This window comes from Hipposideros armiger, unplaced genomic scaffold (genome assembly GCF_001890085.2).
Source record: "Hipposideros armiger isolate ML-2016 unplaced genomic scaffold, ASM189008v1 scaffold_635, whole genome shotgun sequence".
NCBI lineage: Eukaryota > Metazoa > Chordata > Mammalia > Chiroptera > Hipposideridae > Hipposideros > Hipposideros armiger.
Genome location: NW_017731985.1, coordinates 45,456 through 58,430, shown reverse-complemented (window position 1 = coordinate 58,430; position 12,975 = coordinate 45,456). Strand labels below are relative to the sequence as shown.

The 12,975-nt window shown below is 45.5% G+C and overlaps 1 protein-coding gene across 1 annotated transcript in view; it reads right to left on the bottom strand.

Annotated features, from left to right (window-relative positions):
• CLPB (ClpB family mitochondrial disaggregase) overlaps positions 1-12,975 on the bottom strand; it is a 135,021-nt gene that overhangs the window by 92,810 nt on the left and 29,236 nt on the right. The window contains exon 3 of the mRNA XM_019625652.1: positions 11,977-12,063. Coding sequence (XP_019481197.1) covers positions 11,977-12,063 — 87 coding nt within the window. The remainder of the gene's footprint in view (positions 1-11,976; positions 12,064-12,975) is intronic.

Here is a 12,975-nt window from a genome sequence, read left to right as displayed (position 1 = left end):
GGACCCTACTGCACTGTCAGGGGAGAGGCTGGTGCAGCCACGCTGGAAACCAACCTTGTAACACTGTCAAATTAAAATACCTTACCCTGTAACTCAGCACTTCTGCTCCTGAGTACAGATGTCCCAGAAAAATTCTTATATATGTCCATAAAGGGAAACACAAGAGGTGTTCATCACAGCATTTTGTGGCGGCGGGGACTGTAGACAATCAAGTGTCCGGCACTGGGGGAAGGGGTAAGTGAAACATGGTAGGCACACACTGTGAAACACGATGTGGCAGTCAGAAGCAACAGGCTGGATACAGGTGCAGCAACATGGAGAGATGATCTTTAAAAAGAGTTCATTCCCTTTCCCCTTCTATTAGTCATTAATTGAACTTGCCCATATGTTCCAAAAGTTTATTCCTTCAGGGAGCCTCTCAATTGCAGAACTTCTAATTCCTATGTTGATCTAGTGGTGTTCGGGACGGAGGAATTAAGACCCTAGTAAAAACAAAGCTGGGAGTGTCCCCCTGCTTCAACTGGCTGGTGCTCATTCACCTTGAGGGCTCTTCAGTGCCCCGGTCACCAACTCCACTGAGCTTTCTCTGACTTCCAGCCTGGATCCATGCTCTTCCTCTTTGTCTGCAGAGAGCCCAGTACTCATCCCTGTGGCAGGTGACTCTCATCAGAGTGCACTGTCATTGCTTGTTGACTATTATCTGCCTTTCCCACTAGACCAGTGGTTCTCAACCTTTCACAGGGGTCGCCTAAGACCAACGGAAAACACATATTTTCGATGGTCTTAGGAACCGAGACACCGCTCCTCTATCCATCTCCAGGTCCACATGCAGATATACCCACATACGAGTACCTGGCGACCCCTGTGAAAGGGTCGTTCGACCCCCAAAGGGGTCGCTACCCACAGGTTGAGAACCGCTGCTCTAGACTATGAGGTAAGGGCCATGTCTCAACCTTCTTTCCCAGCTCTTTGTTCAGTGCCTGGATCACCGTAAGTGGTCAATAGATGTTTTCTGAGTGAGTGCATGAATACATGAATGAAGGAGGGATGAATGAAATCATTAACTTATTTGGTGGGAAGCAGGGGAGAAAGGTGAAAGGCAACTGTCACAGCTCTGCCCAGCCCTCTTCCACCTGAGGGTCCAAACTAGGCCACAGGGAGTTTAGCTGTGCAAAACCTCCATGTTCCTCTCTGGAGCACCAGCCCCTTTCTGGGCTGCAGGCAGTTCTCAGACAAAGCTGAGGAAACGAACATGACAGTGGGACTCATGGAACTCCCTTTGGAGCCACAGCTCCCATGAGACCTGTTTTAATTTGGTGATCAGGTTGTAATTAGATTAGAGGTGGGAGCACATGTAGGAAGGTTGGCTCGCACTGACCTTGATGAGCTCCTGCTTTCAGGGCAGTGGGAAGTCACAATGCATGGGAGGACAGTTACATCGATTGATGTTAAGGCTTTCTACTCTCAGTGGAGGGAGGGGCTTGGGGTCGTCACGTTGTTCATGAAAGAGCAAGGAGACCTGTGGTGTGAGCTGAGGCCTGGGCTGGGCCAGGCATGTGTCAGACGGCTGGCGAGCAGCTGGAGTTGCTGAAGCACGAAGGGCAATGATCTCTGCGCCAGGTTGTCACCACACAATAGTGAGCTTCAGGAGCAGCTCTTCCAACTCCTCCTCCCTCTGCCCCCCACATCCAAAGCACAGGGTCACTGTGATGAGTGTCATGGGTCCCAAGGAGAAGACAAAGAGCTGACCTATTCTCAGCCCAGTGCACACCTCAATGAGGGGAGAAAGCAAGGAGGTCACAGCTCAGGAGGTTTGCTGGAAAGTCAAATTAGCTGTGCCTCATTCAGTCTATTGGCTAGTCTTTGGGCTGGTCAGGAAAGCAGGGTGGCCGGACCAAAGGCCACAGCACGTATTACACCTAGCAGTCCTGTAGTGGTGGTGGTGGTGTCAGCGGGGGGAACACATGAGCTGCAGGTGGAGAGGGTGGGGAGCAGTTTTCTTTTAAAACCAGCTTCCTTAGGCAACAAATAAAAGACTAGGTGGGAAGCAAGGTACTTGTGTAGAGAATATGCCCCAATTTCCTTAAATGGGAATAATAATCTTTTATTTCCCTCAAAAGGTAAAGATCAGTCATCATAATAAAGCAGCCACAGTGTGTTAAGCACGTTACATTCACTATTTCAGATCCATTTAACCACTTGCAACGAGGTACTAGTCTCATTTTATTAATGAAAAAGCCAAGGCTCAGCAAGACAACATGAGTTGCCCGTGTGCACACATTAAATAAGACCAGGAACCAAGTTTTAAATTGACATCTGTCTGGGGCCAAACCCGGGGCACATTCCCCTAAACCACACTGGTTCTCACCTAGTCAATCATCCATTAGTGTGTTGTCCTAGCCCTTGGTTACTGAGCCCCTACTATGTACCAGGGACAGAGGTATTTTCAGATGGTAGCTACAGTAAAAGAGGTCACAGCAGCTAGCTGGGATAAGAGTAAGTCCAAATCAGGTGGAGAAGGGTCAAAAAGCAATGGGGGGCCCAGGCAAGTTGGGATAATTTGGGGCAAGGCTCAAGGAAGGCATGACACATTAAGCAGAGTGCCATGCAAGATCACCCATCACAAGGTTTCCTAGACAACCTCAATTTCACAGCCTCAGCCTAGTTCTAAATACTCTTCCACGTCTTTCAATTTGTGGTTCCTAATATGCGGTTGCCAAACCTATGGGCCAATGTGGTTAAGCCCTGGTTGTTAGGAATTCTTACCACAGTATGAGCCCAGACTAGGCTCTCTCTATGCAAAGATCCCTAAGAATATGATGGGGCTGGTTTCTCTCTCAGACTTTGGACAAAAATAACAAGAAAACCAAAAATATTAGTAACAGCAACAGGTACCTACCGTGTGCTTACGATGTGCTGGGCACTGCACTAAGCTGTTTTATGTGCATTTTAATCTTTGCAACCACCCTATTATTATTCCCATTTTGCAGAGCTAGTAAGAGAGACAGCTAGGTTTCAAACTCAGGCAGTCTCCTACCAGGGCCTTTGCTCGTCACCACTGTGTCACACACTGCTAGATTGTGTGCTCCCCAAAGCAGGGCCTGTGTCTGACCATCTGTTTCCTTGCACACAGGGTCTATCTAGTACAGGCCAGTAAATACTTGTTGAATGAGTTCATTCCTGGGGAGTTACCACTGCACTGCTGATGCACACACTCAGTTTTCACTCAGCTCCTGGGCTTTTACTTGCTAGTGTTGCTAAGTTGAGTGTCCCTTACTCTGGCTTTTGAGTTTAATTGAAACGTGTATCCCTGTTAATTGTTATCACCACAGATTTAACTATTGCTCTAGCCCATTAAGTTCTTTATTCATGTCCCTCATTCTTTCACTAAACATATTAGCTACCTCTTTAAGCTTCATTTAATCTGCAAATTTTATTGGCATTTATCTATGGTCTCAATGGAATCAGTCATGTAACTACTGAACAGAACAGAGCCCTGTGCTCCGATGTCTTCTCTAACGAGGAGGTACAGGAGTGGACCATCTTACAGTCTCTAGAAATGGGACACCCTTTCCCCAAGCAGCTGAACTGGGTGAGCACTGGGGTGCTCTCCTGGTCCCAACTGATACTCTCCATGAAGACAGCACTGAACACAGAACCCCAGGACAGGATATAGCACTGGAGAAGGGGGCCATGCTGAGTCTGTCATGTTAGGCAAATGAGCTGGCATTGCTTTCCAGGGAGCAGTGCCTTGGGTTGCCTGAGGTCAAGGCTTGCGTCTGCCAAGCTAGAATCGGGTGCATGTTGGAATTGGAATATCATTACTACGAAACAGGATTATCTTGAGCAACGACTCCAAATGGGATTAGAAATGACTCTTTGTTACTCAGAGATAATCAGCCACAACAGCAGCAGTGGGAGAAACGTCAAGCTCGGCACACTTTGCTGGGGGCATGGTGCTGGCATTCCGGGCACCTGGCCAGCACCCTCACCCACCCTTCCTTGCTGGGAAATACTGGGCACTGTCCTGCACTGGGCAGGTGGCCACCTGGGACAAGAGCCAGCACCCATCAACGTGCCCTGCTCTGGGGTCCCATGTTCTAGGCGCAGCTTCTCAGACAAAAAGGACTGGAAAAAGAATCTCCAAAGCCCTCCTGCAGTAGTAATATTATAATAATTAAGGCACTACCACTACTACTATACTACTACTAATTAAAGTAGAAGCCCTCATCAAGTGGTTACTATATAGCAGGCATTGTTCTGAACACTTTATATACACGTATATGTACACATTTTAAACCTCGAAACAGCCTTTGCAGATAGATTTGCTTATTATTCCCATTTTATGGCTGAGTAAACAATAACAGATAAGCGAGAGAATCTACCAAGGCACACAACCGGTGAGAGGAGGAGCTTGGATTTGAACCCAGGTTGGGCTCTAGAACTCAGAGCTGTGCCACATGCTAGGCTGTCACAGCCTGGCAGGCTCACCGTCAGGGCTGGGTAAGTCCTTTCCTTCACACTCTCTGGCTCCAGACCCTGCCTGTTTTTCCTGTTAGCTCTGGCACATTCCTACGTTCTCACCTTTGTGAACCTATGCTCATTACAATGGTCCTTCTTCCAGAAATGCTGTCCTTCCACTCTCCACCTTTGCCAATCAAAAGCCTGTCCATTTTTCAAGGCCCACCTCACGTGAAAGGGCCTCCTTTCAGGTTCTCCCCCAGCATTCTAGGTGGTCTTCTCCAGGACACTGACCACATTCTGCCTCATCTTCAGTTAAAGTGAGACTCGTTTTATCCCTTTTCTGACTGTCAGCCTTTTGAGACAAGGAGAGTAGTTTGTTTGTTTTTAGATTTCTCATAATCATCTAGCACACAGTTGTTCATCAAGAAACCCTGCCGGAGCTGACTTGACTCTTGGTCCTGGCACCCCGTGGACCATCCCATGGCCTTGCTCCCGGCTCCTTCCCTCCACAGGCAGTATGGTCCAGTGGAAAGAGTAAGGGCTTGGGGTTCAGAGACCTGGCTTCAAATCCTGGCTCCCTTTTTCACTTCCTGGACAGCCGTGGGCATCTCTGAGCTTCATTATCCCTATCTGTATAACAGGGATGATAGCCTTTCCCTTTTAGGATTGCAGTGAGGGCTAGAGCCAACATGGGAAGTGCTCGCCATGGGCCTGGCACACAGAAGGCACCCAATCAACCACAGCCATCATTATCACTACCCTCAGGAGATAAGGTAGCACATAGCCCAGCCTCCTCAGGCTGAAGGAAGCATCACTCTGCAGCAAGCAGCCAGGCCAAGAACAGGCTGGGTGGGGACCCTGGGCAGAGGCTGTAGGCCTCTAAGGCAGGGGAGAGCTCCACGTGACCAGGCCCCCTAAGGACCTGCACGGAAGCGCAAGTACAGGGGTTCTCTGCCTGCTGTCTCTGGCAAGCCAGAAAGGAGGGAGAACCTCCGAGGGAGGCTGCCCCTGGTCCAGCTGCAGGAGCAGCACTGGCTCTTTGCTCTAAGAACACCTGTGGAGCTGGGGGCCCCACCAAGAGAGGCCGATGAAACCTCTTCTGCAGGACAGCAGTCTAGCTTGAGTTGCTGGTTTCTTACAGATAGGGTTTAATTCTTAGTAAGGTGGAGGGAAAATAAGCTAATGCTAAAAATAAATGACTGCTGTGAGAGGGAATTAAATGGTCTTCGGCCAAGGATGGCAGCATTTTAAAATTAACAAAGCCCAGGTACCACATCCAGGAAGGCCTTGGCAAATGCGTGTTATCTACTCATTAGCTCAGCTCCTCAGGGACCCTGGCCAAGCAGGGAAGGCAGTGCCGGGAAGCAGTCCTTCCGATGCTGATGAAATGCACTCCGGGAGAAAAGGCAGGAGGGAGGGAGGCTCTTGTGGGGAATTTCAAACAGTTCTGCTTGGAGCTTCGTGCTCTGCCTCACTGTCTCACCTCTGAGGCAAGGGCTTTCAAAGCGACCAGCAATCCCAAGTGGACTCAATTCTGAACCTCCCCCACCCACCCCCACTCTTTCTGGATGTTTGTTTCCTGAAGCACCGCCACACTGGCCTCAGTTATTAATAGGTGGTCTCTCTGCATGAGTCCAGGGACAAGGAACCCAAGAATGATGTGGGGTGGGAGGCAAGCTCCCAGTCCTGTACCCTGCACTTTCTCCTTGCTATAAAGAGTAATCATGATACCTTGTGAATTTATATAAGCCCACTGTATACCACTTGTAAAGTGAGTTTATCACTATTCATCAGTAATTATACTTTATAACATCAAGAATCGTGGTGAGGGTGAAAAGGGTAACTATTGTATTGTTCTGTACACCTGAAACTAACAATAAAAAAAAAAAGAATCATGTGAATTCGCAAATCTTGATTCTCTATGAACAGATTACAGAGGGTGCCAAAAAAATGTATACACATTTTAAGAAAGGAAAAAACTGTATTAAAATTGTAATACTCAACATGTATCGATTAACAAATGATGAATACAAGCCATGTGTATACATTTTTTTGGCACCCCTGGTATACAGTACTCTAATGTGAGATACCATCAACAATAAGAATTCAAAACATTCCAGGTGGTCATAAACAGTATGAATTCATTTTGACACTATAAACACGAATTCTCAATATGCCACTGGACAATTAATAATGAAAATTAGAGAGGCATGATTTTTGTAAAGTCAGTTCATTGAAGTATCAATTATGCATAGTAAAGTTTATCCTTTTAAGATGTACAATTTGATAAGTTTTGATTGTACAGCCACCACCATAATCAAGATTTAGAATATTTCTACTACCCCAAAAGTTCCTTTAGGCCCTTCCTCCCACTCCTAAGCCCTCATAGCCTAACCTGATTTCTGTCCCTATCCTAGTGCCTTTTCCAGACTGTCATATAAAGGGAATTTTACAGCAGGTAGCTTTTTGTGTCTTTAACTTAACGTAAGTCTTTTAAGATTCGTCTACATGTTGCACGTATGAATAGTTTGCTCTTTTTTTAGTCCTGAGCAGTAGTCCACTGTATGGATGTACCATAATTTGTCTGTCCATTCACCAGTTGATGGACCTTTGGGTAATTTCTAGTTTTTGGCAATTATGAATAATGCTACTATATTTGCATACAAGTCTTTTTGCAGATGTTTTTATTTCTTGTGGACAAATACTTAGGAGTTAGTGTTACTGGGTTGTATGGTAAATATGTTTTACCTTCATAAGAAACTGCCAAGGTGTTTTCCAAAGTGACTATACCATTATGCACTCCTATCCACAATGATGACAATTGTTTTGCAACTTTGTCAGCACTTGGTATTGTCAGTTTTTCTAAAGTTTAGCCATTGTAGTAGATGTGTAGTGATATCTTATTATGATTTTAGTTTGCATTTCCCTAAATGACTAACGCTGAGTATCTTTTCATGTGTTTATCTGCCATCTATCTTTTCTTTGGTGAAGTGTCTGATCAAATCTTTTGCCCATTTTCTTTAAACTGGGTTGTCTTTTTGGTTTATAAGAGTTCTTTATGTCTTTTGGATACTATTTCTTTATCAGATGTGTTTTGACAGCTTCTCTTCTGAGAAATTATAAGGAACTAAATCATACCATTTTTCTTCTAAACCACTATCCACTGTACATACACACTGATGAAAGAAACAGGAAAGACTTAAACTTTCAATTTACAAATACCTTAGTGCCACTGGATAGAGGGTCAAGGAGTAACTGGTACCTGTTAAAACTCATGAGACTATTTGTATCTCCACTATAAGCACCCAACTAACATATTAGGCTTTAAGAAAAGCTACATCTGGAGAAATGGCTGTCTTATAAAAAGCTTTTGGCCCCCCCAGCCTCTGTACCTCCCAAAGTCCTGTTCTGGTCCGCCAGGCTCCTGGAATGGTCAACAGTCGTTACACTCCATTGCTGGCCATTGTCCACTGGGAAAGGTAGGAGGCTCCCAATCCACCCCTCAGTGAAAGAGCAAACAGTGGGGCCTGTGGCTGCTTGGACATCAAAGTTGAGCAAACAGGCCTGGCAGGCCCTGCCTCTCCGCCTACACATCCTGCAAATGCCATCTGAAGGAGCTTCCCTGAGGGGGTCATGACTTTCAGCTTGTCATAGCACACATCAAAGTTTGCACCACACACGAACTGGGCACATGGGTTCGAATCAAGTCGCCCAAGAGCGGATACTCAGCCATTGTGTCCAGTTTTAATCCTGTGTTTTCCCAAGTAATTAAACCTTCTTGCTTATGAACTTGTGACTAAGTAAAGCATCACTGAGAGGTTGTAACATCAAAGTGCCTTCCACCGTCTGTCCATGTTTGGTAAAATTGGATTTCTTTCCCTTCTTAAAGAAAAACTAATTGAATTTGGCTGAAGGCTGGGTATATTTGCACGAGCCGGTGAAGGCTATGCTAAGTCACAGTGATCATCCTGGGACCCTGTGGCTTAGCCTTTAGCTGGGCTGGGTCAGAGTGCAACATGGAATGAGGCACCCAGACTCAGGCTAAACAAGTGCCTGTGGCATGAGGTTTATGGAGGGCTCACTGTGGAGAGGGGGCCAGCCCCAGGGACTGCTCCTTGAGTCAGTACTACACCCAAGCTGCTACTGGGACTGGTAAATGGATTGTCCTGGTAGAATGTTGGTAAATCTTTGGCAGAATGGTTACTGAAGACAATAGCCATCATGTTACTCAAGGCCTGATGTCAGCAGTCCAAGTCAACTTCTTAAGGCAAAAGCTGTGATACTTATTATCTGCATCCCCTCATAGCCTGGCACCTCAGCACCTGACACAGTATAGACTGAAAAAATGTTTGCTGGATGCATGAAATGATAATATAAAGGGATGTCAGAACAAAGTTCCTTTCTCCTGGAGAATCAAAACTCTATGTATCCCTTGTTTGATCATCGGGAAACTTCATCTAAATTCATACTCAATTCCACTAATTACCTGATTTACAGTGAGTGCAGCATGGCCTCATTTATGCAAAATTTTACACATGTATACACACAATGATCAGTCTCTAAATAGAGGGAATTCCGTTGACTGCTACTTACTTCTCTATATTATTTTTACAAAAAAAATAAACCTATTTTCGGAAAAGAAAATCTCTGGTTCAATTCTGATACAATTATCTTTCCTTTTACCAATATGATTTCTGATCTTGATCCAGTTTTAACTCTCCTGTGTACATTCGTATTTGTATTTTAATTTACATCACCTCAAACCCTTTTTGGAAATAAAAGGAGGAAATAAATTATAAATTAAGTTCTTATATATACTTTGAAAATTCTGATCTGTATTTTCACTGTATTTTCTATTCAAAATTAAATAAAATAGTACTATCTTTACTATTCAAAATAAAATAAAATAATAAATATATACATAAATAAAAGTTCACAAGAAGTCAGGATAGAGACTATTGTGTTCTCCATCCCCAAGGACTTAACACATTAAGCAGGCGCTCACTAAAGGCAGCTGAGCGGGAGATGAGGGGCTGCTCTCAGGAGCTCTCCCTTGAGCCTGTGGGTGGCCAACATTCTAAAGGAGGTTCTCTGCTCTCAGCAGAGAAACCTGCTGAAAGGGATGCTGTCCCTCTACCTTCCCTTTACCTGAATCCAGTTCAAAGGTGGTAGCACTTCAGTCCTGGTCAATACGATTCTGGAGGGTTTGGTGACTGATGAAATGAGACTCAGCACACTTCTGATAAGGATAAACTTACTAGCAACTGTGCTGGTATGGGCACAAGCATGATAATCCTTTAAGACTACCCCTAGGGCACCCTGCCAATGAGGCCTACTCACCCTGACCAATGTAGTTCTGCGACGCCCTTTTACCAGATTCTCCTTTCCCTTGTTTCCATAGCACTTCTTACCTTCTAGTATATCTTGTGGTTTACTTATGTGTTATATTTGTTGATTATCTTTCCCTGCCTCTCTCTACTCAAGGACCACCATTCCTATAGAAATAAGCTCTACCAGGGCAGGGATCTTTGACTGTCAAGAACAGTGCCTGGCAAACAGTAGTGCTCCTCAAAACTCGTGCTATGAATAAATAAATCCAACCTGAGAGCATACTATTTTTACTAAGATCTGTCATCCCTGGGTACTGGAAGGAAGAGGAGGCCACAAAATGGACACTTAAAATGCCAATAATTAGTCTAGGAACCAAAGCAAATAAACACAAGCCAACAATCCCATTTTGCTTAATGAGCATCACTGATTTGCGAATGGCCCTGGATAAAGAGACAGGCTATCAGTTAAACCAACAACTCATTAGATTCAGAAAGAAATGTCCCCAAAGCAAGTTCACTAGCTATCTGCTCACTGATTGACAGTACTCTTAAGTATAGTGTTATTTCCAATTCTGTCTCAACACTGAAAATACTACACATAAGGGTACCCCCTTTTCTCCACCACTGGTCTCTTGCTGATGGAGACACCTGCTAGCTGGGAAAAAAGGCTGGTGGGTGGGGTGGAAGTGGTGGGGTGGAATAAACACATGTGTAGAGGGGTCTAATGTGGGCAGCAGAGAATAACAACTCACCATTTGTAACCTATAGAACATACACTATCTCATTTGCTTCTCACAAGCAAAGAGCGAGAATCTACTCTGCTGCCAGATTCAGTCCTCTCACACCCTCTGTTTTAATAACATCCTGTCTGCACTGCTCTGACATCACTGATTCCACTACACTCTGTCTCTCTACCTGCCTTCTTTCCCACTTTAGGCTGCCAGCTCCCAAGGTCTCTGATTCCCCAATGATTATTAGCACAGAGCCTGGCTCAGAGTAAATAGTTACCAAGTGTTTGTAGAAATAATTAATTTCAGGTGGAGAAACAGGGTGTCCATAGAATTCTGAAATTTAACTAAAGGTCAGAACCAGGACTGGATTGCAGGTCTCTCAACTGCAAAGTCTGTTGACATCAATTTTTCTTTTAAAGACTAAGTGCTAGAAGATAAAGAGGAAATGGAGTGTTGAGAACCCGACAGAGGAGCAGAAGAGAGACCCATCTCAAGTACAAGCTAAGTGTCTCAGGCAGTCCAAGGCAGTACCACCCTTACATTACAAAACCCGTTTTGTTGGTTTCCACCACATTTATGACCCTTCCAAAGGTGGCCAGGTCTGGCAGATAAAAGCCTTAAAAAGAAAACTAAAATTGGTACCTACAACTATCAATTTCAGTGGCTGCTACCAAAGTGCCCAGGCTGTTTTCTTTGAAAGCATTTGTTTTTGCTCTTATTTAATCAATGCTTTGGCAGCATCCAGCACTAGCCTGGGACATGGCAGAGGGAGGCAGCAGAGAGGTACAGCAAAACACACAAACTTTGCAGGCAGCCAGCTAGACCAGACTCTAAATCACGTCAATGTGACCTTAGATAAATCACTTTCTCTCTTTGGGCTTCAGTTTTCTCAGCTGCAAAATGAGAACAATAATATATACGTTGTGGAGGGCTTTGTGAGATATAGTGGTAACTCTCTACACAAAGTGGACTATTTTGATCTTTACACAATAGCTACACCCTGCGGGAATGGGGAGCAGTTACCACCTTCCCTAACTTCCATCAGAGCCTCCAAAGAAAAAGCCCAGAGGAGCCCTCGCTGGCGACAGTGACTACAGGCTTCTCAACACAGAGGATGGTGGATAACGAAAACATGATGGTAACTCGCACATGTATACTCAATAACTTAATGACAGGCTTTCAAACATTTTGTTGCCTCAGTAATGCAAAGGACTCGCCTTTAGGGTCACACAGCCAAAAAATGATGGAGCTGGGGACCCACAGCTACATCTTCCCTCTTCACATCTCCTGTACTTTCCACTGCACCAGGTGTAGACCAGTACCTCAGGCTGAGTCCATCTCCCTGCCTCTGAAGAGGACAGCAGGGGGACAAGCAAGGGCGGGAGACGGTTCAGGAAAGTGGTCTGCAGAGATATGGCTGACCAAACCCTGTGTGGAAACAGATCTCTCACCTGTCATTTCGGCTGATGGCGGCCACCATGAGTGCTGTCCAGCCAAGTTTGTGCCTTGCGTTGACATCTGCACCTTCTGACAACAGCCTAGAAAGAGACAGAGGAATATTTTCAGTGCATGGCTTATCATGGACCTGAGAATAGAAGAAACGAGACTGTCAACAAACAGGGAGCTGGATGAACGTGGAAATAGTCAGAGGCCATTGAGAACTAAATACCCATCCCAGCTCACTCTCCCAACCCCAGGCTTCCCCTATCCCTCTCCCTGTTCCCTTAGATGAGTCTGCCCCATGCTGTTATCCTCCCTGCCTCATGAGGGAAGAATGTACCTTCCCTACCTTAAACCCAGACACTCCAATTCCCTCAGTCCAGAATGTTCTCTCCCTGCCTCTTTGCCTATTCTAATCCTACTTTCATGCCATGGGATGCAATCCTGGCTTGAGGACTCTTCCTAAGAAGGCTTCCTATACTCATCCAGTCGACAGATCTCTTCTCCTTCCTTAGAATTTCACTGTGCTTAGTATCAAATGACCAGTTACACTTCTTATCTAGGTAGTTCCCAGTTTATAAAAGGATCACACTCCTAAAGCTTATCTGTATGGTGGCTGTTTGGAAGTTGGAAATCTTTGAACCCAAGGAAAGATGGGACAAAATGTTAGAAATGCTAAATAAATTAGGGGACCGGCCAGGTGGCTCAGATGGTTGGAGCACAGGCTCTGAGCAATAGGACTGCCGGTTCGATCCCCATGTGGGCCAGTGAGCTGTGCCCAGGCTGAGCTGTCCCTGAGCTGCCAACAGGTGGCCAGATGGCTCAGCTGATGAGAGCATGTGCTCTTAACAATAAGGTTGCCGGTTCGACTCCCGCATGGGATGGTGGGCTGCGCCTCCTGCAATTGGATTGAAAATGGCGACTGGACTTGGAGCTGAGCTGCACCCTCCACAACTAAGATTGAAGGACGACAACTTGACTTGGAGCTGATGGGGTTCTGGAAAAACACA